This window comes from Mauremys mutica, chromosome 4 (assembly GCF_020497125.1).
Source record: "Mauremys mutica isolate MM-2020 ecotype Southern chromosome 4, ASM2049712v1, whole genome shotgun sequence".
In the NCBI taxonomy this organism is placed as follows: Eukaryota; Metazoa; Chordata; order Testudines; family Geoemydidae; genus Mauremys; species Mauremys mutica.
In genome coordinates this window covers 124,598,152-124,625,362 of record NC_059075.1, presented here as the reverse complement: position 1 = coordinate 124,625,362, position 27,211 = coordinate 124,598,152, and the positions used below count along the sequence as shown (strand labels likewise).

General features: G+C 50.7%; 1 protein-coding gene across 2 annotated transcripts in view; it reads left to right on the top strand.

The window, feature by feature from the left end:
* Positions 1-10,781, top strand: part of LMOD1 (leiomodin 1) — a 58,122-nt gene extending 47,341 nt beyond the window's left edge. For both annotated transcript variants that reach the window (XM_045016865.1, XM_045016866.1), the window contains 2 exons: positions 5,909-7,339; positions 8,426-10,781. In XM_045016865.1, coding sequence (XP_044872800.1) covers positions 5,909-7,339; positions 8,426-8,452 — 1,458 coding nt within the window. In that variant the 3' untranslated portion in view covers positions 8,453-10,781. The remainder of the gene's footprint in view (positions 1-5,908; positions 7,340-8,425) is intronic.
* The last annotated feature ends 16,430 nt before the right edge of the window (positions 10,782-27,211 follow it).

Genomic DNA, 27,211 nt, shown 5'->3' with positions numbered 1-27,211 from the left:
GTGGATCAAAACAAAGAATAGAACTAACTGACCATTTTCATTCTGACAAAAAGTGAACAGTGAGGGCCTGACGTTCTGTACTAGGCCCTGTCTTATTCACTATATTTATTAATGAGCTGGAAAGGGGCATGAGCAGTGAGGCAGCAAAATCTGAAGATGACACAGAATTCTTTAGGTCAGTGGTTCCCAAACTTGTTCCACCACTTGTGCAGGGAAAGCCCCTGGCGGGCCGGGCCAATTTGTTTACCTGCCGCGTCTGCAGGTTCTGCCGATCGTGGCTCCCAGTGGCTGCGATTCGCTGCTCCAGGCCAATGGGAGCTGCTGGAAGAGGCGCGGGCCGAGGGACATACTGGCTGCCACTTCCAGCACAAGCAGCGGAACAAGTTTTGGAACCACTGCTTTAGGTTAATCAGGATCACAGAGAACTGTGAGGAACTTCAAGGAGGCCTAACAAGCTAGGGGAATGGGCAACACCATGGCAAATTAATTTCAGTGTCAATAAATGCAAAGTAATACCCACCGTAGCGGAAAATGTGAAGTACTCATGCACCTTTCAGACTGCTATACTAACTGCATCATGTCAGGAATAGGACCTGGATGTCATTGCCGAAGCTCAATGAGACTTTGGCTCAATATCCATCTGTCATCAAAGAAGCAAACACAATGTTAGGAGACATAAGCAACGGGATGGAGAATAATACATAAAGTATCATAATGTCATTATAGAAATCAAAAGTGCTGCCTCAGCTGGATACTGTCTGCAGCACTGATCTCTCCATCTCCAACAGGATATTGCAGAACCAGAGGGCATTCAGAGAAGGGCAACTAGAATGATCAAGGGCCTGGAAAAATTCTCCTATGAAGAAAGATTGAAAAGTTTGTAATTGTTTCATAAAAAAGGCAATGAGGATAGGAAAAAATGATTAGCCTAGAGAAGGGAGATTGGGAGCTTCTTTTGTCCCTTCTCACAACAGAAGAACAAGGGGACACAATTAAAATGAAAGGTGGGAAATTCAAAACTGATAATAGGAAATATATTTTCACATTACATGTAATTAGACTGTGGAACTCACTAGATTTTAGTCCATTTAATGTGTGCCAGGTTAATTTGATACCATTCTAGTTTTATAATCAAAATGTGGTGCGGTTCCAAATCATAGAATCTCAGGGTTGGAAGGGACCTCAGGAGGTCAAACACCTTACCGAAGTGTAAGTAAATTACATCAACACTAAATTACATCAACACTATTATTATCAACCAAACTTGTCATCGCCTCAAAAAAAGATAGTTTGGCAGGATCTATTTCTATAAACCCATGTTGTTTTGGCATTAATTATATTAGTTAGTTAGTATCCTCTGGCATTTGGGGCAGCGACGAAGCTCCTCCACTCCTGTCTGTTTCTGGCAAGTCTTTCAATGGTTCCCCAGCTGTGCCCCAGGTTTTTCAGCTCAGCTTCCACAGGTCTTTGCCATTTTGTTTTCAGGCGGCCTCGTTTTTGCTTGCCTTCAGGTGTCCAGCTTATTGCTACTCTGGTGATGGAATCAGTTTCCATCCGAAGCACATGGCCAATCCATCTCCAACGCCTCCTGGCAATGATAGTGTTAATATCTTCTTGGCTGCACTGTGTGAATAGGTCTTGGTCTGAGATTGTTCTGGAGGATTTTTCTGAGGCAGCTTGTGAGAAATGAAGACAGTTTGGACATGTCATACTTTCTCATTCCCCAGCATTCTGCACTATAAAGTATAAACGCAGCTCTGATAAATCTTGAGTTTGGTTTTGGTGTTGTATTTTGATGATTTCCAGACTGTATTTAAGCTCCTGAAGGTGTTCCTGGCTTTACTGATTCTGTTCCGGATGTCCTGGCTTGTTCCACCATCCTGCTGATGGTGCTACCCAAGTATGTGAATGTTTCTACATTGGTGAGAATATAATTCTCTATCCATACTTGTGATGGTGAGGCAATATTAAGGGTCATGATATCTGTCTTATTATGGTTGATTTTCAGTCCGATTTGCTAGCTAAATGTATTGAGTCAGGTTGTTTTTTCTTGTATATGGTGTTGGGTATGTGATAGGAGAGTGAGATGATCTGTGAAGTCCAGGTCTTCAAGGGATAAGAAGGGTGTCATCTGATGCCTCTTGGCATGTCTTCTGTTGTGCGCCGCATTACCCAGTCGATGGCAATGCTGAAGAGGATTGCAGACATGATACACCCCAACATACTCCTGTTTTGACTTCAAAACAGCTCACTGTGATCAACATTGCATGTAAAGTTGGAATAGAAGCTTTTGATGATGTTGATTATACGGTGGGGGATTCCATATGCCTGCAGAATACGCCATAGGCTGGTCCTCTGAATGCTATCAAAAGTCTTCTCAAAGTCTATGAAGTTTATGTAGAGTTGCCATTGTCATTCTGAGCATTGTTCTATTATGTTTTGTAGAGTGAGGATCTGGTCCGTCCATCCACCCTTTCCAAAAACCAGCTTTCTCTTTCTGAGAATGCTATCAACTGTCTCTGATATACACTGGACTATGATCTTACGCAATACCTTGCTTGGCACAGATAAAAATGTGATACCATGCCTGTTATTACAATCACTGAGAGCATCTTTCTGTGGTATCTTCACTATAACCCCATTGGTCCACTCATCTGGCACTTTTTCCCTTTCCTAGACTGATGTAAACAGAGGGGTCAGGATAGATGCTACTAACTCAGGATTTACCTTGAACCTCAGGATTTACCTGCATTCAAGTTGTCCTTGCCAGGAGCTTTCCCATTTTTTAAGGATTTGATGGCATGGATGATCTCTTCCTTAGTTGGGGTGTCTGTGTTGATATCAAGATCTTTTTCTGCCTTCCAGATGTTTGTTTCCTCTTTGCTCCCTGTTCAGCAATCCTTTGAAGTGCTCTGTCCAGCATATTTCTTGTTCTTTTTCTGTTGTCAGTGGGTGGCCTTGTTTGTCGCTGATGAGTGTGTTTGTTGGTGTCTGCCGTTTGCACTGATAAGTCGCATCATTTTGTAGACAGTTCTTGTTCACCATGAGTAGCTGCATCCTCTGCTTGTGTTGCCAGATTATCAATATAATGTCGTTTGTCCACTCTCACAAGGTGTTTGACCTCCTGGTGTGTCCTGATATACTGCTTGTGGTATTTGTCCTTTAACTTCTGGGATTTTGTGTCTAACACTTTTTTCTTCAGAGCTCGTCTGGTTTCTGTGATGTTCCATGTGCTGGGTGTAATCCACTCCTTCCTTCTCTTCTGCCTGTAGCCTAGACAGCTTCACTGCTCTGTTTATAGATTGTTATTACTTTGTCTCACTTCTTGTTGATTCCCTCATCTGGGTTCCCCTCCTCTTCATCGTCTGCAAGTGCCTGAAGCCTGTTCTTTAACTGTAAAATGAAGGCTTTCTGTATTTCAGGGACCTTTAACTTGTTAACATGATAACATCTATGTCCCTTGTTTGGTGGACCCACATTTCTCAGTTTTAGCTTGATGGAGGCTGTCACAAGGTGGTGTCGCTGCCAACATCTGCACCCCTTCTAAATTTCACATCTGTCAGTGAGCGTCACCATTTGCCATTGATCATCATATGGTCAATCTGGTTCTTATCTCTGCCATTTGGAGAACACCATGTCAGCTTGTGAATTTCATGATGTTGAAATAGGATTTCGCCAATGACTGGGTTGATCATATTGCAGAGATCAACAAGTCTCTCTCCGTTTTCATTCATGGTGCCACTCCCATGTCTTCCCATTGCTCTGGCATTGTTTGTGTTGTCCTTACGACCTTGGCATTCAGGTCTCCCATGACGATAGTTAGGTTGTGGCGTGGTATTTCTCTAACTCCGCCTGTAGTGTAAGGTAGAATTTGTCCTTTGCTTCTTCATCACTATCATTTGTCAGAGCATAGCACTGGATCAGGGTGATATTATTGTGTTTCCCTTTCAGTCTGGCTCTCATAAATCTGCTGCTGATGAACTTCCATTCAAGCAGGGACTGCTCCACTCCCTTCTTCAAAAGGATAGCCACATCCTCATGGCGTTGTCCATCATCCCGTGCAGAATACAGCAAAGTTTCTCCTGAGGCTATTGTTAGTCTTCCTGATCCCATCCATCTGCTCTCGCTGACACCCAGGATGTGTAAGCTGTAGTGTCTCATCTCTGCTGTGACCTGATTCGTACATTCCATCTATGTTCGAAAAAACAAGTTTGGTTTTTGTCTTGATGTTGAGCACTTCAGTCTTCATGCCAGTTTCTTCCATTAATTAATTATATTACCCTCCTTTAAATATTTATTAATCGAGTCCCATTTCAGCCACTCCTTTATTTTGTCAATTTCTAACAAATAGGGATTAGTATGAGACTGTCATGGGGGATGGGTTATCCCACATCTGCTACTGGAGGTTTCCTGCACCTTTCTCTGAAGCATCTGGTGCTGACCATTGTCCAAAACAGGGTACTGGGCTAGATGGATCCTGGGTCTGATCTAGTCTGCAAAGTCTTCTGTTCTTTTCATGAGCTACCAACATACTGCATGTATCATACAATGCCTGATTAGTGTGTTTGGATGCGTATTGTATACTGTGGGGACCCAGATTAATACCGAGAGTTATTAATCTACCTTTGAAAAACCTGAATAGCAACAGAATTTATAACTGTTTTGCATTAAGCAGTTACTGACATTATAGTAAATAACAGAAACAGAATGCTCTGTTACTCTGTTATATTTGCTAGACAGTTACGGGAGTTTGTGACCGGCGTCCTAGTGGGGAGCCAGCTGTGGTCACTCAACTAGGGTGAACTGCAAAGAATGGTGCAGACAATCCCCATAAAGCTGGTGGATATTCCAATACCTAGATTTACCAAGCCAGCATAAAACAGCTTCTTTATTACCTCACTGGTTACTCAGAAGTCCTAACAACACAATTCCCTTAAAGTGATCCAGCCTCAGGCCTCCATACAGGTATCCATGTCAAATATGATGAAAATTTCTGTAAATCATATTTCATCATATAAAAGAAAATGTTCTACCAATCCCAAAGGATCGGACACATTACCTCCCAGGTTAATGAATGTTTCAGACCTTACACAAATATATGCTACAGCCAATTCTTATTAACTAAAATCTAAAGGTTTATTTATAAAAAGAAAGAAAGAGAGAAAGGTGAGAGTTAAAATTGGTTAAATGGAATCAGTTACATACAGTAATGGCAACATTTTTGGCTCAGGCTTGTAGCAGTGATGGAATAAACTGCAGGTTCAAATCAAGTTTCTGGAGTACATCCACAGCTTGGATGAGTCATTCAGTCCATTGTTCAGAGCTTCAGTTTGTAGCAAAGCTCCTCCAGAGGTAAGAAGCAGGACTGAAGACCAAATTGAGTTGTTTCCAGGCCTTTTATAGCTTTTGCCATGTGGAGGGCATTCCATTGTTTTTACTGTGGAAAATCACAGCAACAAGATGGAGTTTGGGGTTACACAGGAAAGTCACATGTCCGTGCATTTTGCCTAGTCACAGCAGGACATTCCATTGAGTATCTCCCATGGTCCATTGTCAGTTAAATGTTCTTTCGTTGGATTACTCAGTTTGAATAGTCCCTCCAAGATGTGCAGGCTAATTACTTGGTGGGCGTTCCCCCAGGAGCAAACATTTGAAATCCAAGTATAGAGCCAATACTTATAACTTCACATACAAAACTTCACATACATGCATACAGATAGCATAATCATAACCAGCAAATCATAACCTTTTCATAGACACCTCACTCAACAATTTTTGTACAATATTTGCTGCAAATATATAACAGTGATTGCAACAATGAAATATCTGGTCATATTTTAATCAGATAACATCACAGAGTTGTATCTAATAGTTTGTTGTTTCTTTCTCTAATTTTCTTTCTCATTAGGAAGGGACGCCAGCAGAGAGGAAGAGAGACCCCAGGAACCTGGAAGGAAAGGGCAAGGAAGCTCGTTCCCAAGACCTTGTCAGGAAACGAGACTTTGATCTGGGAAAAGAACGTAACAAAGGAGAATGTGCTCAGAAAACAAGTTACAAAGGGAAGGAAGAATTAGAGAGTAAATGCAATGAAAAACCCAAAGGAGAAAAGGCCCCCAAGGACAAAGACAAGGCCATTGACAAAAAACTCATAGGAAAGGACAGAAAGGAAGAAGAGAAGAGTGCAGCACCAAAGAAACAGCTAGGAAAGGACAGAAAGGAAGAAGAGAAGAGTGCAGTACCAAAGAAAGAGCTAGGAAGGAATAGAAAAGGAGAAGAAAAGAGAGAAAAGGAGAGTAAAGAAGAAGAAAGGTGTTCAGCTTTAAAGAAATACTCAAAGGTTGATGGTAGGGAGAAATCACTTACAGACTCCAAAGGTGTCACTGAGGAAAAGGCTCCTCCAGCACCAGAGACAGAGCCTAAACAGATCCCAGAAAACAGCTCCTCAAAACCTGTGGATAGCCCCCCAAGCCAGACCAAGGAAGAGGAAGAAGCAGCTTCCAGTATTTTTGATGAGCCCTTAGAAAGAGTGAAGAATAATGATCCAGAGATGATGGAAGTCAATGTCAATAACTCCGACTGCATCACCAGTGAAATCCTGGTGCGCTTCACAGAGGCCTTGGAATTTAACACTGTGGTCAAAGTGTTTTCACTGGCCAATACCCGTGCTGATGACCATGTTGCATTTGCCATTGCCATTATGTTGAAGTCAAACAAGTCACTAACCAGCATCAATCTGGACTCTAACCACATCACAGGTAAAGGGATCCTGGCCATCTTCCGTGCCCTGCTGCAGAACAACACCCTGACAGAGCTGCGTTTCCATAACCAGAGACACATCTGCGGGGGGAAGACAGAGATGGAGATAGCCAAGCTGCTGAAGGAGAATACCACCCTCCTGAAGCTGGGCTATCATTTTGAATTGGCAGGTCCCCGCATGACAGTCACAAACCTGCTGAGTAGGAACATGGACAAGCAGAGGCAGAAACGTCTGCAGGAACAGAAGCAGGTTCAGGAACGTAGTGAGAAGAAGGACCTGCTAGAGGTGCCAAAGGCAGGCAGCTTGCTAAAGGCGTCCCCCAAGCCTTCGCCACAGTCATCCCCAAAATCTTCCCCGTGGTCTTCCCCTAAAAGTTCTCCTAAGAAGGGTGGGCCTCCGGCTGCACCTCCCCCACCCCCACCTCCACTAGCCCCACCCCTGATCAATGAAAATATAAGGAATTCTCTCTCTCCAGCCACCCAGAGGAAGATGGTGGAGAAGGCACTTCCTGCTCAGGAGAAGAACTCAAGGGACCAGCTGTTGGCAGCCATTCGATCCAGCAATGTCAAACAGCTAAAGAAGGCAAGTGAGGGACAAGGAGCTGGGATCTCCACAGAACATTACCAGGTTCATTGGGTGACCCAAGATTTCAGGTCTAGCTTTAGATTCCGACAGCCCCCCCCCCCCCCCAGCATTTGATTCCAAGCACATTTGGACACCACGTTCATGTCACCTGAGTACTGAATAAAGGGAGGCTAACCTGCTTTGGAGAGCCTCTGTGTGCTAGCCAATCAGAAACAACCTCTGGAATGGAATTCTGGCACATTAGTCAGTTCCCTAGATCCTCTCGCCGTTTGCCTTGGCAAAGCCTGGTAACCCCAAAGCAACTGGCTGAAGGCTCCTGAGCAGTTTTGCTGTATTCTTTTCAGCAGCCAAATTCTGGTCCCACCCATTTAAGTCAATGGCCAGTTGCTGGGGGACCAAGGTTTGGCTTCAGATGAGTTTAATAGCCTGAAACTTCCTGTGAGTCACCAGCCGACAGTGGTGACTCTGGGGCGTTTCTACACTCTGAGGTTGAGGATTTTCTACAACTTCTCCCTCAATAACCCAGCCACAGATAACTGGGCATGTGCTCAGTGTAGTACCCAGAGGCATGTGCCATAGGACTCAGCTGAGCCAGGTGTTAGTGGGGTGAACATCTGTCTTTTTCGCCATCTCAGCCCAGTGCCGGTGTCCAAGCCCAGGTGATACACGACAAGCTCTGTCTGGCTCAGTGTGAGGACAGAGATCTCCTGTTAGTGTCAAGTGTGAAGGCTGGTGACTCAGGGAACAGTAATGGGGTCCCCTGTCTCTCAGCAGTGGCTTGGGGAATTGCAGGCCCCACCTGAGTTGCCCATATTGCAATTGGTTTTCTGGTATCAGTGAGAGGCACAGACTGAATGGACCATGGAGACTGAATTCCCCTTGACCCTCTCAAGCTGGGACAGGGAAAAGAGCCCTTAGCTGCCGCTGCTGCCTGCCCACTGGAGAGAGAGTCACTCCCCATGCTACTAATGCAACAACTGGCTCACACTCAATTCATTTAAAAATAAACAAGCCCAACCCATTCCAGTAACTCCCTGGTTCCAGTCCTGTGCCGAAGGGTAACCAACCCTTTTATCTTGGCAGGTGGACGTCCCAAAACTATTGCAATAGAACATCGAAGCTGGATCTCCCGCATGGATGAGACCTGTGGCAGAAAATAGGACGTTAGCCTTTCTTATGACTGTTTACATGACCAGTCCTTGGGGACTCTGCAGTGGCCACCTGCCTGCCCCAGAGCTGGAGGAGCAGTGTTCTCTGTGGGGTCCAACTGAGGGGGGCAGCCCTGAGAAGGGCCCTGGGGTCATTGGATGCAGTGTATGCGGCAGACCTGGTATTCATTTTTACAATTTAAAAAATCTTAAAGCTCTTTCTTTTAGCCAGCACCAGCGTGCGACGTGCCAGTGCAAGATGGGGGCAGGGTTGCAAGAATGGGGGGAGGGTGTTTGTTCCTGTTGCTGCTGACAGAGTTTGGAGCGTGAGTAGTTACCAAGTGCAGCAGATGCAGGATGGACGTCCCTGAATGTCTGGGTCCACATCTCCAGAACTGCGTGGCTCTGCCAATACAGAACAGCACACGAACAGCAACCTGCACCCCGAAGAGCCTTGCTTTGCTCTCGGCTTGGAGGCTGTCAGGCAGAACTGGCAGCGGGACATTGTCTAGAGTGACGCAGAGCCAAACTCAGGAGAATGCTTGGGGGAGAAATGAATTGCCACCTCTCTGCGGGTTCAGGATCTCCAGTGCCCTGAAAAGGAAAAGGGAGCGTACGGTGCAAGGGGAGAGATGCTGACTGCCACAGACAGTTAGTATTGGCAGAATGTGTTGGGGGGGGCTGGGGAGATACACCTGATGCTGATATTTTATGCAAAGAAATAACTGAAATGTGCAGAGGGCTGGCCCAGAGATGTCACCTCCCCCCAGTATCTTCAGGGCTCAGTGCAGCCACTGTCTAGTGCCATGCTTTACATGACTGATCTTGCTGTCACTGTGCTGCTGCCCTTAGTGCTGGACACGCATGGGACGAGGCTTCGGGACTGGCAAGCAGAAAGCAGGGTTTTTGCTGAGAGAACACTGCTCCTGGTTTTCAGACCCATTTGTCCTTGAGGGAGGCACTGGGAAGGATGTGCTTGGCCTGCAGGCTGTAGCCCAGCATGCCCAGAACCCTCACTTTGCATGTGACATGTGTGTGCTCTAGCTCAGCTTTGTCAATGGCCGTGGGGCTGTGCGTGCTCCCCACACACCTGGCCTTCAGCCGAGCACAATGGAGGGCAGGTTCAGAGGTGGCACTAGCACATGTACCTCAGGGGCAGCCCAGCCTGGCTGGCGCATGCTCTGCTTTTCTCGGGGGTGCAGGCAACTGGATTTGTCTTGCTATTGGTTTCACAGACTGTAACTTTCCAAGGAGGCTCTGAACTCCCAGGAGATTTGTGGGGCCTTAGCACAGGAACAGCTGCAGATGCAGTGCTGCTTTCCAATGGCCCCTAATCCCCTGGAAGAAATAGCTCAGGGTTAATGATCAGAGTTGCTTGTTGTGCACCACTCAGTGTGGAGTGAATAAGTGTGTGAGGATGAGGGGCCTGTGTGCCAGTGGAGGGGGGTGTCTGTCAGTGGAGCAGAGAAGGGTGGGGTCTGTGCTGGGCGGGGGAGCAGAAGGGTGGGTCCTGTGCTGGTGGAGCAGAAGCAGGAGAGTCTGCGCCAGTAGAGAGAGCAGGGAGGTCTGGCCCACTGGCTCGGGGGGGGGGGGCGGTGCCAGAGGAGCAGAGGAGGGGCTGCGCCTGAGGAGCAGGGGGGGCTGTGCGTGAGGAGCTGGGGAGGTCTGTGTCGGTGTAGCGGGGGGGGGTCTAGGGTATCACACCCTGGGGTCTGCTCTTGTGTGCCCCATGCCCACCTGTCCATGCCCATTCTCTAGGCTCATCGCTTTGCGTGCCTTTAAATCCCAATTGGCCAAATGCTGTGTCATTTTCACAGTAGACCAGGTACCCTAAACCACCATTGTCGGGGAGATGGGCCCTGAGAACTGCTCTCTGGGGAGGGAGCAATTCCCTGCTGAGCTGTTCTTGCCAAAGCACAGGGCAGGGCCCCAGTGGAGCGCTGTCCCAGGCCCAGGCTGTTCTCAGAGCCCTGTCAGATGGCCAGCGATGAGAAAGCAGGGGGCTGTTGACGTGCTGCTGACCTGTGGCCCTCCTGAGCCTGGGTGAGATGAACTGAGGGGCGATAACGCATCAGCATGAGAGGAACCTCCCACTGCTCAATGTCACAACGTAGCACCTGACTCCACAGGAACTGGCTTCTTCCTTGCCCTGGGGGGTGCTCAACCACTGCTCTGCCCCAGGCTCTGCCCCCACTCTACCCCTACCCCTGCCCTGTCTCTTCCCGCCCAGTTCTGCCCCCAATCCCAAGCACGCCCTGTCCCTGCTCCTTCCACTCCCCCAGCACCTCCTGCACACCACGGAACAGCTGATTGCAGTGGGCGGGCAGCGCTGGGAGGGAGGGGGACTAGTTGATCAGCGGGGCAGCAGGTGGGTGGGAGGTGCTGGGTGGGGGGAAGAACTGGTTGCTGGTGGGTGCTGAGCACCCACTAATTTTTTTCCTTGGGTGCTCCTCCCCTGGAGCCTCCAGCCCTGGAGCATCGATGGAGTCAGTGCCTATGCCTGACTCACCTGCTGGTGCCTGTAGCTGCGCCCAAGTCCAGAAGCCATCTCAGGTCCTGCAAGTCCCAGTTTCTGAAAGGGGGCAGCAGGCGTGGCCAGCCCAAGGCACAGCTCTGCCAATGTGTTGATCAATATGCAGGTGTGCTCAGATGGGGCCTCGTCTGCCTTGCTGTGCTTGGTCGCCAGGGACTGGGCCTTTGCAGCTGCTTGGTACGGCCAGTGTGAGCGCAGTGGGCTCAAGGCGTGGTGCGGGCCCAGATGCTGCATGGTGCAGTAGCACAGTAAGCTGGGCAGGGCCCATGAAAGCAGAACGCCAGCCATGGGCACTGGCTGTTATGGAGTAGCACTGGAGGGGCTCTGTTCTCACTTCTCCCTGCTGATGGATAAATACATACGGCTGGTGTAGTTGTTCTGCCATTGGACAGTGGGAATATGCTGCAGCGAGCTCGGGCTCTCACACACTGCACAGGCAGGCTGCCAAGCATGACTTGCTCCAAGCATGGCTTGCTTGCTGCCAAGGAGCAAATGGCCCGCCAGGCTGTCCAATGAGAAATGAAACCACCCTGCTTTCAGGTCTGACCAACACCCCAAGTTCTCATGTTAGTGTCAGACACATGACACCTGCCTCCTTCAGGGCCTTGTGGCAGCTGCCCTCTTGGCTGACACCAGTGATCAACCAGGGTTCTCCAGAGTTGAGGGCCTGAGCTAGGCTTTGGCACTGGAGCTGCAACTAGGGTGACCAGATGTCCCGATTTTATAGGGACAATCCTGATTTTTGGGTCTTTTTCTTATATAAGCTCCTATTACCCCCCACCCCATCCCGATTTTTCACACTTGCTGTCTGGTCACCCTACTTACACCCAAGCTTGCCAGGCAGCTGGATGAGCCTGACCCTTGCTTGGCCAAACAAGGTACTGCGGAGCAGCACAACAAGCTCCCATTCCCCACCCCCGAGGCTAAGCATGTTGATACTGCATCCATCTGAGACCTCACATCAGATCTGGGGGATCTCAACAAGCGCCAATCCCTGATCTCCCTATGGCCTGACAGAGCAAGATCCAGTCACTGAGCTGTCCCAACATCCACTGATGCTCATGAGTAACCCACTCAAAAGACCTGCCAGCAGCATCTTGAAGATGTAGGAGACAATGTTGCATGCTCTGCTACTGCACAGAGTACAAGTTACCTGCCAACCCCATGCTCTGAGCTGTCCTGCCCCATTGTCTCAAAGGCACAGGCAGTGTGTGCCAACGAATAGCGTAGACCTCAGAGCCAGGAACAGCTCAGTTCTAACCCACCACTGATGCTGACTCCTTGTAGCCCTAGCAAAGTAACATAGCCTCGCTGCTTCAGTGTCTCTCGGTATAACAAGGGACTAATGCCCATCTTGTGGGGTGGGGAGCATTTAATTAGTGTCTGCAAAGGGCTTTTTAAGTGCTGGAGATGCTGATTTATAAACAGAAGCCAAGTCACGTTACCCCAGAACCACCCAGTGGGGGCTTCATCCTGCCACGCAGGAAGGGAAGGACATTGTGGAGAATACATTGAAAAGTGTGAAGCTACAAGCAAACACCGCAGCTGTTCTCAGCTCTGTCCTCTGTGATGGTAAAACCTGTTTGCACCGTGTACAACATCACCCACTGTGTCACTAATAAAGCTCACCAAACACTGCCTGTGATCAATATGGATGGCTCTGGGGTTGGGGGAAAAGAGCCCTGGGGCTTGCTGCAGAGTTTACCAGAGCAGGGCAGCGCTGCAGCAGCAGGACTCCTGCCCTTGGCTGCTGGTGAAGATTGGCCCAGGCTGTGGGTGTGCCAGTGGCACTAATGGTAATGTGACTGGCCTGGGTTGGAATTAAACCACCAGGGATAATTTGCACCAGAGGGAACTGTTGCATCTATGCACATGGCTGATTTGGGAACACATTGTTCCTTGTGTAAATAGGTGTTTAAATGGGAATTCTGCTACTCCTGCTGGTTGTTGGCAGGAAACTCCTTCTCCTGATGGGGGATGCTGAGGGTTTCAGGCACATTAAGATAAATGCTCAACTGCTGGGAAACTCCAGAGTTGCTGGGAAAACCTGCCAGAGCAAAGCAACTAACCAGTGCAAAGTAAAGGACAGTGATTGGAGGCTCTGGCCTGAGTCGCTCCTTGTTTGTCCAGTGCAAATTGGGGGGTAGGGTTACCAACTTTCCAGTCGCACAAAACTGAACACCCTAGCTCCGCCCCTGCCCTGAGGCCCCACCCCCCGCTCACTACATTCCCCTTCCGTCCGTGGCTTGCTCTCTCCCACTCTCACTCACTTGCACTGGGCTGAGGCAAGGGGTTGAGATATGGGAGGTGGTGAGGGCTCTAACTGAGGGTGCAGGCTCCGGGGTGGGGCCAGAAATGAGGGATTCAGGGCACAGGTGCCAACTTTTTTTTTCTCCAGTGGGTGCTCGTGCCCTCGGCCCCGCCCTTGCCCTGACTCCACCCCTGCGCCAAAGTCTCCACCCTAACTCTGCTCCTATTGGATCCCTCTCCCGGTCCCACCTCCTCCCACAAGCGTGCCACATTCCCCCCCTCCCTCCCAGGCTTGCCGCACGAAACAGCTGTTTTGTGGTGCAAGCACTGGGAGGGAGGGGGGAGAAGCAGTGTGCTCAGGGGAGGAGGCGGAGCAGAGGCGGAGGTGAGCTGGAGTGTGGGGGGGAGCTGCCGGTGGGTGCAGAGCACCCACCAATTTTTCCCCATGGGTGCTCCAGCCCTGGAGCACTCACGGAGTCGGCGCCTATGATTCCGGGTGCAGGATGGAGCTCCGGGCTGGGGCAGGGAGTTGGGGTGTGGGAGGGGGTGAGAACTCCGGCTGGGGGTGTGGTCTCTGGGGTGGGGGGTTGGGGATGAGGGGTTTGGGGTGCAGGAGGGTGCTCCAGGTTTGGGGGTTGGGGCTCAGGGGCTAAGGCAGGCTGCCTGCCTCTCCTGGCACCGTGCTGCATGGTGCCCTGGAAGCGGCCAGAAGGTCCAGATCTTAGGTGGGGGGGAGCAAGAGGCTCCACGTGCCACTCTTACCTGCAGGCACCGCTCCCCAAGCTCCCATTGGCTGGTTCCCAGTACTTGGGGCGGGGGCAGCGGCACACAGAGCCCCATAGCCCCACGCCCCTGCCTAGGACCTGGACCTGCTGGCAGCTTCTGGGGCGCCGCGTAGCACGGTGCCAGGATAGGTAGGGACTAGCCTGCCTTAGCGCTGCAGCACCGACCAGACTTTTAACGACCCAGTTGACGGTGCTGACCGGAGCCGCCAGAGTCCCTTTTCGACCAGGTGTTCCAGTCGAAAACCGGACACCTGGTCACCCTAGGGCCACATGCACCACTGACCCCAGTGGAGAGTCTCCGGTGAAACCCAGAAGCAATGAGACTAGCTGGGCCCTCCATACACTTGATGAATGGCAGGGCCAGGCATGGAGGCTGGGTCAAGGCTTCATAAACTCAAAACTGATTTTCCCTGGTAACCTAAGTCCAGCAGATGAGTCCAGGTCTGCAGAGCCGAACAGCCAATGGAAGACCAACCCACAGAGCCTCATGGCAGTAGCAGCCTTTCTACCGTGTCCAGGAGGAGCAGAGATTTGGTGCTGAACCTCCTGCAGCTGGGGTGGAGGGCGAAGGTGGGTCAATGACCATCAAGAGGGGAGGCACTATCGCAGCATGGGGCTCTGGCTCTGGAGCTCAGAGACCTGCCAGAGAACAGCCAAGGCTGTAGTGTCAACCAGGCGCAAAGCCATCACTGCAGCGTAGCTCCCCATCCGCGCAACCCACAGACACCCAGCACACCTGCTCCCAGCACACCCACACACCCTCCTCCCCCGCCCCACACACACCCACCCCCCCACCACACACCCTCAGCTGAGAGAACCTTACAGGCAAACAAGCACTTGCCCAACGCTGTCCTCTGGGTCCTTTCCAAGCAAGGACAAAGCAACTGCAGAGCTACTCCTCTGCCCCACTGGGACGGCCCATGTGTCAGGAACGCCTAAGCACTGGCAATGGGACCAAAGGCTGAGCCCAAAACATCAGCATGGGCACTTCATCCCCACCCTATGCTGGCAGGAGGCCGCTGACTCCCAGGCCCAGAGTCTGCATCCCACAGCAACGCCCCCACCTGACAGGTTAGTCCCAGGATGGCTCACCCTAGCCAATGCACCCCTTAAGGGCTGGTGGGGGAATGGGCCCTTCCTTGTAGGGCTTTTGTATTCGCCAGCACTCACAGTGAGGCTGTTGCTACCCGATCAGGCTCTGGGCTTAGCTCACGTATAAGAGAGGAGTTTTCAGAGGGGACCATGGAAAAGGCCCCATTTAACAAAATGCCGGTGGGAACGCCACATAAGAGTTTGCCATGTGGACATCCCAGTACGCACAGACACATGCCTGGGTGTACACATGCACACAGAAACACATATGTGCATCCCCACCTACACCCAGATACTCCCATGCATGTGCGTGCAAACACATAGCCAGCTGGCTCACTGGGCAAGGGGGGCTCAGGGCTGCACCAGGCCAGAGGGGCCCCTCCCTGGTCAGGCCTCGCTGCTCGTTCAGCTGAGCCCTGCAGCAGATGGCTGAGTCAGGCTCATACCCCACATTAGCTGCAGATGCTGCCAGCTGCTGAGTCTGGTTCCAAAGCTGGCTTCTTGGGACCCAGCAAAATGTCTATATTTGGGCATTGTGCACAGAGCTGCCCAAGCGGAGTCTCATTCCTCTGTTCTTCCTAACTCTGGGCAGGCAGCCAGTTCCAGGCTAGCAAGAGCGCTGGGATTTGCTTACTGCACCCACAAGGAAAGAAAACAAGGCCCAACTCCCTCCTGCTGCCCATGACACAGTCACAGCGCGCCCAGGGGATGGGGAGGGCCTGGCCATCACAGGACTTGGGGGGGGGGGTCCTGAGGCCCAAGGGATGGAGGTCCTGGCCATCAGAGACTCCTGGGGGGGAGAGGGTCTGGCCATCACAGAGTCATGGGGCGGGGGGGGGGGGTGGGAATCATGCCATCACAGACTCCTGGTGGGGGGGAGCGCTTGGCCATCACAGACTGCTGGGGGGGGGCGGGGGCGGGAGCACCTGGCCATCACAGGCTCGGGGGGGGCGGGGGGAAGGGCCTGGCCATCACAGACTCCTGGAGGGGAGGGGGGCCTGGACATCACAGGCTCCTTGAGGGGGCGGGAGGCCTGGACATCACAGGTGCCTGACAGGGGCCTGGCCATTGGGGTGGCGGGGAAAGGTAGTGCCCATCTCCTGAGCCCTGTGGCACCTAAGTGTAACAGCCTAGAAGAGCAATGGTGGCACATGGCTAGGGCCAGATTAACCCCTCCCTGTCCCTAGGCAAACATACATGTCTGGGCCTTTCTACTGGCCCACTAAGACAGTGGCTCCCAGGCATAGCGTAAGAGCAAAGCCCCTACCCAGCGACACTGACACCCCAAAAGCTGCACTGCGCGCAGGGGCATTGATTAGCTTAGCTGGGCCCATGCCCAGCACTCCACCTCCAACTGGTTAATGGCATGGGTTTTGCTCTACTGGCATCTATTTCCATGATAGCAGCATCTTTCTCAATAGTTTTCTTACATATCACCAAGTGACCACCTCTTTCCCCTTTTCCACAAGGTGGTATCCTCTCAAGGGCTTGTCTAGGTACACATTTGAGAGCCATACAGCAGCCAAACCTTCTCAAAGCGTCTGTTGGCCAGTCCTTTGTCACACACCAGGGCCATGTATGCTAAGAGGCATGGCCCTTGGGTGGTGTATGAGGGATGTGACATTATGCCCTTGTATTCTTCATAGAAATATGTTTATGATATGAATATGACATACGTAAGATGTATTTTTTTTTTAGATTCAGATTCATAGATTCATAGATTCTAGGACTGGAAGGGACCTCGAGAAGTCATCGAGTCCAGTCCCCTGCCCTCATGGCAGGACCAAATACTGTCTAGTCCATCCCTGATAGACATTTATCTAACCTATTCTTAAATATCTCCAGAGATGGAGATTCCACAACCTCCCTGGGCAATTTATTCCAGCGTTTAACCACCTGACAGTTAGGAACTTTTTCCTAATGTCCAACCTAAATCTCCCTTGCTGCAGTTTAAGCCCATTGCTTCTTGTTCTATCATTAGAGGCTAAGGTGAACAAGTTTTCTCCCTCCTCCTGATGACACCCTTTTAGATACCTGAAAACGGCTATTCTGTCCCCTCTGTCTCCTCTTTTCCAAACTAAACAAACCCAATTCTTTCAGCCTTCCTTCGTAGGTCATGTTCTCAAGACTTTTAATCATTCTTGTTACTCTTCTCTGGACCCTGTCCAATTTCTCCACATCTTTCTTGAAATGCAGTGCCCAGAACTGGACACAATACTCCAGTTGAGGCCTAACCAGCGCAGAGTAGAGCAGAAGAATGACTTCTCGTGTCTTGCTCACAACACACCTGTTAATGCATCCCAGAATCACGTTTGCTTTTTTTGCAACAGCATCACATGTTGACTCATATTTAGCTTGTGGTCCACTATAACCCCTAGGTCAGGGGTCAGCAACCTTTCAGAAGTGCTGTGCTGAGTCTTCATTTATTCACTCTAATTTAAGGTTTCACGTGCCGCTGATACATTTTAACCTTTTTAGAAGGTCACTTTTTATAAGTCTAGAATATATAACTAAACTATTGTTGTATGTAAAGTAAATAAGGTTTTTAAGAAACTTCATTTAAAGTTAAATTAAAATGCAGAGCCCCCCGGACCGGTGGCCAGGACCTAGGCAGTGTGAGGGCCACTGAAAATCAGCTTGCGTGCCACCTTTGACATCTCTGCCATAGGTTGCCTACCCCTGCCCTAGATCCCTTTCTGCCATACTCCTTCCTAGACAGTCTCTTCCCATTTTGTGTGTGTGAAACTGATTTTTCCTTCCTAAGTGGAGCACTTTGCACTTTTGATTTTATGAAAGATGGGTCATGTGAGGTAACTGGAAAGGTTCTGATTTACTGAATATGATTAGCCAATTCATATGCATGTATCATTTCTGAATCTGAAGTTAGGAATATTGACTATGTAACAATTACAACTGTGTTTTCACCTGGGGAATGCCCACCAGACAGTATGCAAACAGCCTGTCACATGGTACTGGACACCATTTTGTACTTCTAGTGTTTTTCCATTAAGGGGGGGGGTGTCGTCAAACTGGGAAACAAAGGATTCTCACCATATGCAAATCCTATTTAAGGCTGGGAAGGAAAGTAATCTTGGTTCATTCTACACTGAATCCCCACCCAAGATGACTGCTTGAGATATCAAAGAAACAAAGACAAAAGGGAAGGGGGGGGGAAGTACTGAACCCAGACTGGGAACGGTGTCTGGCCCATGAAGGATATACCTGGAGTTTTAAACTGCAAGCAAGAGCTGTCTGTACACAAAGAAATTCTGCAATCTGCTTAAAACAACATTTTAGGGTGAGAAATTACTATTTGTAGCCAGTTTCTTTAGTGTATTGAACTTAGTCTGCGTGTTTGTTTTATTTGCTCAGTAATCTGCTTTGTTCTGTTTGCTAGCCCTTAAAATCTACCTTTTATAGTTAATAAACTTGTTTTTTGTTTATTCCAAAACCAGTTTGTGTAATTCATAACTGGGGGGCGGGAGGGTGCAAAAAGTTGTGCATATCTTCCTCCACACTGAGGGAGGAGGTGGATTTCCTGAGATTGCGCTGTCCAGATTCCTGTGCAGTGCAAGACAAGACAATTTTGGGTTTACACTACAGAGGGGGGCGTGCACGTGAGCGCTGGGCAATTCCCTAGCTGAAAGCCTTCCCATGCAGCACTGATTTCAGTATCGGTGTCATTCTGCAGGGGTGTGTGTGTGTGTGCGTGTGTGTGCGCGTGCAGCAGGACAAGGTGAGGGAGTTCAGGCTGGTGGAATAGGCTCAGTGGAACCCCAGTACATCAGGTGCATCCTGGAGAAGGGTGGGAATCCATCACAAGGGACTCAGACATGGGAAGGAGAGATTAAAAACACCGGGACTTTTCAGCTTGGAAAAGAGACGACTAAGCGGGAATATGATAGAGGTCTATAGACTTGTGAATGATGTGGAGAAAGTAAATAGGGAAGTATAATTTATTCCTTTACATAACACACAAATCAGGGGTAATCCAATGACATTAATAGGCAGCAGGTTTAAAACAAACAAAAGGAAGTACTTCTCCACACAACACACAGTCAACATGTGGAACTCTTTGCCAGGGGATGTTGTGAAGGCCAACACTACGACAGAACTAGAGACGTTCCTGGGGGATAGGTCCATCAATGGCTATTTGACAGGCTGGTCAGGGATGCGTCACCTTGCTCTGAGTGTCTCTAGCCACTAATTGCCAGAACCTCGGTGTGGCTGATGGGATGGACCCAGGGCCGGTGCAACCATTAGGCAAACTAGGCGGCCGCCTAGGGTGCCAAGATTTGAGGGCGCCAAAAAGCTCACCCGGTGCTGCAGCTTTGATCAGCTCCAGCCGGCCAGGAAGTGATGTCATTCCTCCTTCGGCTGCCAGGGGTGCTGCACTGCTCCCTGCTGCTCTGGCTCTTCTCCAGGGCCCCGGCCCCTGCTCAGCCCGCCCCGCCCCCACTCTCCTGAGATCTGCAGCAGGGCCAGCCTGCACTCACCGGCAGGGGAAAGTGCAAAGACCCGGCCCCAGCCGTGCCGCTGGGGAGTGCTGGGGGGGGTGGTTTCCCCCCGCCCTCAAAGCCAGTGCAGGGGGGAGGCGGTGTAGGGCCTCAGAATATCTATGGACGGCCCCGGTACCCGCCACCCTGCCTGCAGCCAGCCCCACACCCCCTGCCCACAGCCAGCCAGCCCCACACCCCCTGCCCTGCCTCTAGCCAGCCCCGCAACCCCTGTCTCCAGCCAGCCCGTGCCGCACTCTCCTGCCCTGCCCGCAGCCAGCCCTGCACCCCCTTGTCTCCAGCCAATCCCTGCCCCCGCCCCCGCCTGAAGCCAGCCAGCCCCACACCCTGTCAGGTTATTCATTTATTTTCGTTAAATATGTAGACTAAATAATGAAATTAATAAATTTTCAAGCCAAACGTGTATTAATTCTAATGAACAATGCCATATTATGCAGTATTCATTTTTGAAAGTTTATAATCGATGCTCTGCGGGGAGGGGTGGGGGGAAGGGGCACAAGGTGGATGTTTTGCCTAGGGCGCAAAGTATCCTTGCACTGGCCCTGGATGGACCACTCAATGTGTGTCTGTTCTGTTCATTCCCTCTGAAGCACCTGGCCTAGGCCACTGTCGGCAATCAGGATACTGAGCTAGATGGACCATTGGCGTGGCACAGTGTGGGCGTTCTCACATAAGAGCTGCTCAGAATATATTGCATAATGAGCCCTGGCCCTACACTTGTGAATCAGGCTAAGTACCAATCCACATGAAAAAGATATAACCCAAGGACACTGACTACTCACCTATGATGGGCAGACAGACACATGGGTGCTGACTCCGTGGGTGCTCTGGGGCTCAAGCACCCAAGGAAAAAAATAGTGGGTGCTCCGCACCCAGCAGCCACAGCTCTTCAGTGGCAAGGGGAAGCACTTGGGGGAGGGAGGAGAGCGGTGAGTGGCAAGTAGGCGGGAGCCTCGGGGCATGGGCTGGAGCTGGGACAGGAAGAGGCACAGCGAGGGCAGGGCCTTGGGGAGGGGGCAGAGCAGGGTGGGGCCTCGGGGTGGAACGAGGATGGTACACCCCCAGGGAAAAATAAAAGTCAGCACCTATGGACAGTCCCCACACTGACCAAGTAGGGGGTACAACTAGGTGAGATGTCAAGCCTGGCCAGAGGCATTACAAGGGGAAAGGCCAATTCAGTCCCACTGGCTTTGGGAGACGCAGCGATTCCCAGGCCAGAAGGGACCATTGTGGCACCCTGTAACACAGGCCAGAGACCTGCCCCCACAGTATTCCTAGCGGAGAGCTGGTGGACAAACATCCCAGCTGGATTTGACCATTGTCAGTGACGGTGAATCCCCCAGCCCTTGGTCAGTAGTTGCAGTGGTGTGGGAGAGGGCCCTCGCGCGGGCCCTGCGAAGGAAGGACGGGTGGGGGCCAGCGCCTGACCAGCAACTCATAAACCCCAGCACTGCCTTGTGGCAGGTAGCCCGGTGTGGGGCCTTTTGTTTCTCTTGTTCCACAGAATTAGTTTGTTCTGCAGAGGAGTCGTCTGGGGAAGAGCCCATGGGCAGGCCGAGCTGCAGGCTACAGAAGGAAGCAGCCATGCCAGAGGTGACATGTAAATGTTGGGAGTGGGGGGGCAGAATTTAAAGATGGGCGGAGGGGCACATGACCACCCAACGCATATCCTCTGGCTGCAGGAACCTTTCAGCCCCACCTACCTGGGCCAGGGCAGCCAATCCCACTGGGGGGTCTGGGGCCACAGGAGTCAGGATCATGTGCCTCTGGGCCGCCTCTGGGCCACCTCTGGGTGGGGGGACTCACAGACATCTCAGCAAGGGGAGGGGCGCGGGCACTACCCACAACTCGGGCTGAGCAGAGAAAACTGCCTCCCAGCGCCTTCCCCAGTCACACACACCCCCGCCACCCCCCGTGCCTGGCCTGGAGCTGCCGCACTCTCCTCAACCCACCAGAGTTACCTGCCACACAGGCCTCCACCTCCTCCCCTGCACAGAGGCAGCAACCCAGAGCAGCCACCCTCACCCTGCAGGAGAAGCAGATCTGTCCCACCCACCCCCTTCACTCCCCGCCCAGGCCCAGTTGCCAGGGAGAGGGGCCGAGTGAGCTGGAAACATGCCAGGTGGGTACAGCATGAGATGGACAGAGCGCCCCCCTTCCCCGCTCCCCCCCCCCCCCCGCTGGCTGAGCAGAGCAAGCCCTGCAAAGGCAGCTCAGAGCTCACCGAAATCTGGGGGTCACGTGTCGCCTCTGGGTCAAGGGTGGGCCTGGGGTCCTGTGCGCCAGGTGTGTGAAGCCTCTGGAACCAAGGGCTGGAAGCCCCACAAAGCCTGAAGTCGGTCCAAAGCCCTGGTGCAGCGCTGCCAGACTATTGATGTTAGACTAAAGTGATCTGGCTGGAGGGCTGAGTCGCAGGATAAGGCAGCCCAGTGCAGGCCCAGTGCAGGCCTCGGCAGCTGTCTGCAAGGGGGTGCCAGAGAAGGAGAGGATGCTCTGGAATATATGTGCACAAATAAGATGACCACCCTCTTTCCAAATGCTTTTGTTGCTCTGCGCATACTTCTAATACTTCCTGTAACAGTTGCCAGTGGAGAATGCAGCTTCTCCAAGCTGAAGTTAATAAAAACACATCTACACTCCACAATGACACAGGAGAGGCTGGTTGGCCTTGCAACCATCTCAGTAGAGCACGAGCTGGCCCAGACTGTGGACCTTCAGGAAGGATTTCAAATCTTTGCAACCAAGAAGGCATGGAAAGCACCACTTTGATTATTCAAACAGATTAAAATGCCACTGTTTACTATGCAGACAAGAAAAGTTACATTTCGTGTTCAGGCATTTGAAAGTTGTGTTACTTACATTTTTTTTTGAACAAGGCATTTTTAAGTTGTTAGTTCTCCTTTATTGTGGGCCAGCCCTACCCCCAATCTCTGGGCTCTCCCCCAAGGCCTATAGCCAGACTAAGACAGACCATCCGAGTGCTGCTGTGTGTGTGTGTCTGTGTGTATCTGTGTGTGTGTGAAATCTCTCTCACACACCCTAGAGACGGCACCAACTGGTGGGCTCATCTGTGACAATTCGACCAACAGTTCTTAGCTAACATCTATGGCAGAAACCCTCCATGTCTCACCTTGCTTTTCAGACCAGCCAGCTGTGCTGAGGGCCCATTGCTGCTAGCTTGTCTGAGAGCCCCTTACCTTGGTGCTGCGGGCTCCGTGTTTAGTATTCCTGGGGAAATTATTGTGCTGCGCATAATTTTTTTCCACTAAAATAACTTCTGCCAGAAAGTTGCTGCAGTTCCACCTTTTGCCCAGCAGGGGCCACTGTGGCAGGAGCAGCCCCAGCTGCTGCTAAGGAAGGGAAGAGGTTGCCTGCCTGGCAGCACTTGTCAGGCCATGTAGGAGACGGGGGGATAGCCAGCGTTGGGCTGGGAGGTCAGAGACTGGGGGTCATAAGGGCTATTGGGGGAGGACAGACTGGGGCAGGGGCTGAATGGGAGTGGAGGTGCAGGACAACATGGGGACAGTGGGGAGGGGGTGCAGGGCCACATGAGAGAAGAGGGGTTGCTGAGGGGGCACAGGGACCCATGGGGATGGGGGAGGGCGTGCAGGGACACACGAGGGGTGTCTGAGTGCAGGTGGAGGGACACATGGGGACAGGGGGAGGGGGTGCAAGGACACATAGGGACAAGGGCAAATGTGCCTGACTGAATGGGAGGGGCTAGGAGTCAAACAAGATCTACATGGGGGCGACTCCTTAACAATTCCTCCCTGCCCCCCAAAAACACCCTTTCCATATTTCTCCCACCCACACCAAACAATCCTCCAAGTTCACTCCTAGGCTCCATCCCTCTTCCTCAGCTCCTGTTACCCCTAACTCCCACAAGCCTTTGCACTGCTTCTGAGGGGGGAGGTGGAAAATACGGTACTGTATTGTAGTTTAAATGAATTACTCAAAGTTCTGTATTTATATGCCTAGTAAGGATTCTATTTGACTAAAAAAAAAAATGCTAAATTTTTTTCATTGTCTGTATTGTTACAGACGTACTTGCTAACAGGTATTTTGAAATAAATTACCAAAATAATTGAAACAGGTGTGATTATATTGTGTTATTCTGACAAATAAAATATGAAGAATTTTGCAGAATTTAAATATATTGTGTGCAGAATTTTTTATTTTTTGGCGCAGAATTCCCCCAGGAGTAGTTTAGGGGCAGGCTGTCACTCAGGTGCATGGTTCATGGCATAGCAATGGGGAGGAATGAGACACTTCTGGGGGAAAGAGAAACAGCTAGGCTGTGCTGAGGCCTCCCTTCCCCAGTACAAATTCCTACTACTCACCAGCCAGGACAGGGCCTGCTGCCTAGATTGGGCAAAGGCTCATGTTCTAGTCTGGTTATAGAACATGATTCAGTGCCCATCTGCACTGCAGCCTAGAGGTGTCTGCCAGCGAGGTGTGTGCACGTACACACACACACACACACACACACACACACACACATGCACGCACGCTGACAGCTTTATTCAGATCCAGGTCTGCTCCTCACTCCCGTCCCGTCATCTCTTTTCACAGCTCTAAGAGTGGCATTTGCATTAGTGAAGAGCCAGGAGTGGGGGCCCCAAAACCCATCCAAGAGCAGAACAGCAAAGGGATGTGTGACATCATTGCCTTGTGCAGGGTTCTTGGGAACGGGCAATGGAGTCAGCAGGGCAAATTCAGGCCAGCAGGGACTGTGGGACGTCTCTATCTGCTGGCTGTTTGCTGGCCTATGTGTGATGAGTCAGGACAAGAGGGACAGCTCGGCCCACTTCCTAAGGAACTGGCGTCCTCAGCACAAATGCCTGACCACAGTGAACAGTGTGTGACACCCCACTGGCTGGCTCGGCAGAGAGGCTGCAGTGAGTTTGCACGGCGGCCCACATCATATCTGTCCTTCTCTCCTGGATGGTCAGAGGCCACCAGATCCCAGAGATATTCCAGCTGCGGTATATACATTACAGAGACAGGGGGATTCCATGGTTAGCTGAGCTGTGCTTTCCACTTAAAGCAGGTCTCAAATCCCTGCCTTTAGTAACTGAAGTTAATCTCCAAATTTGGCAGTAGCCCTTCAGAGGATGCGTGAATTTCCTCTACCATTTTTCAGTAAATACTGGCTCACTTTCACAGGGAAGCGTTTAAAAATGACCTTGCTTGAAATGTTGCCATTTCCCCCACATTTGTTTGGGTTCTTCTAGCTAAACAACCCCTCAAACTCCAAACATCTTGCTCTCCCATCTACTACAGTGATGGAGGCCAGAGCCGTATCTTAGACAGATAGTGTTTGCGATGCTGGCAGACCAAGCGCCAGCTCTTGCCAAAGTGCCTGTTGGTGTCACTAGGCATAAATCTAGGTAACTCGGGAGGATGGCTTTGGGCCTATGTGACCCAAAGTACCTTTACGTAAAGTGCTTTTGTTAGCCTTACTAAACTTTTGTAACCTTTTGTGTTATGTGCTAATTACTGGCAGTGGCAAGGTTGCTTGATACTAGATGTAGCCAATACTAAATAAGATAGGCGGAAAGCAGGTGCTGTAATTAAAGTTATATGCATGAGAACGTAGCCCCCACGGTGGGAAAGTACAGATAACTGATCACAGAAGAGTTGCTAACGAACTAAAGTGGTTTTTGCCAAGTATGACTTAATTGCTTAAGGTAATTGCTATTGCAAAGTGTATTTGCTGCATGGGAATGAAAGGTGGGGGGAGAGGAGGAGTGTGGGGGTGATGGGAATGCTTAGCTGAAGTTATGTATAAAGAGAGGAAAACTGCTTGTATGGGTGTGCAGGATTTGAGATTGATATGTCTCCCTTGCACCACCTTATTTGGGCTCAAATAAACTTTTTTTGCTTCTCCACCCTGGTGTGTCTATTGGAGCGAGGCACTCCGGGCAACGAACCACTGTTGCTGTCGCCTCGGGCCTTTGTGCCGGCAACAGTTTTGGCGTCCCTGGGTGGGCTCGAGGCAAAATTGTGCCTTGCCCGGACTCCTCCAATGGCCGGTGGACGATGGTGACAGCCGACGCCCAGCGCGCACCGGTGCCTTTACCGGGGGCCTCGGCAGAGACGCGTCAGGCTGACCTTGGAGGACACAACGGTGCAACGCGCTCAGATAGTGGAGAAGCAGCTGCAGGCGACGGTGAGGAACCGGTCTCGTGGATAAGGTAGGAACAGTCCAGTGGTGTGGACTTTTGCCTGAGGCTGGGGATGCCCAGCCGTTGTAATTCCCACTAGACGAGAGAGCGTTCTATAGTGGGTCAAGGGCAAGCCCGTGGTATGGGGCAGGGACAGAGTACAGGCAGGGTATGGTGTACACCCTTAGAATGCATTCTGATGAATTGGAGAGTGTTTGAATCAGATCCATTGACTAAAAGCAAACTGAAAAGGTTTTGTACAGTAGACTGGCCTCAGTATCAGCTAGAGAGCCAGGAAAGGTGGCCACCGGAAGGATCACTTAATTACAACACGATCCTTCAATTACTCCTGTTTTGTCAGCGAACAGGTAGCTTCTGAAGCTGTTTGTATGTAGAGCTCTTGTAAAAAATCCCTCATCATAAGCCCCAGAGCTGCACTGGGAGGAGAACTGTCCTTGGGGACGTCTGTCTCTGTTGGGCTCACGCAATCTGAACTTATTGACTGTGCAGCAAGATAAGATGCATCGTGGTAATAGGAAATAATGGTCTTGGTGTGTGTGTGTGCGTGTATACCAGTGTGAGTGTCTCTCCTGTGTAAGTGTCCTGTAGGAAGAGATCCTTAGTTTATGTGCCGCTAGCGGGGACAGGGCACCCTCTCTGTGTGTGTAAGTGGAAAATGGGGGAGGGACAGTCTAAACATTTTACCTCACCCCCTAAGGGTACCCCAGTATGTTACATGTACGTACATTATGGTCCTAAAACCTGCAGGTATTTAGAGAATTGGAATTTTTATATCTAAACAATGTCCATTAGAAGGTACCTTCAATCTAAATAAGATCATACATCTCAGAGGAGCTTTTAATCACAAAGAAAAGCCTCTGACACAGTGTGAGCAATTTGTCTAGGAACGGGTTAATTTGAAACTCGGCTAACCCCAGAGATAAAGAGAAAGCTGCTCTGCGTACAAGGTCAAGAATCAGTACAGACTATGTTAAGTACAAAGAAAAAAAACTGTTTTCAGCCCCAGCTGGTTGTGGAAAATAGAGAATGGGGGAGCCCTGCAGAATTTACACCATCTATCTGTTTTGCCCTTGTTATTTTATGTTTGCTTTGTTTGGTATTGTTGGTGTTATATGTTGAGGATTGTATGATTAAAGGTGTGCCCACTCTCAGCCGCAGTAAGTCTGAGAACTGGAGGGGGGTTTAGCATTCCTCTCTCGACCCTGGTTGACCGGGAAGGGTGGCAGGTGGATCTACCCCCAGTTGTAGCAGGACTGGGCAATAAAGTGGTTGGAAAAAAAGGAAGGACCCGGGTAGTCTTGTAAGTAAAAATGTTTTAGGGAAAAGACCAGAAGGGTGGGGGCAAGTTGAAAAGCC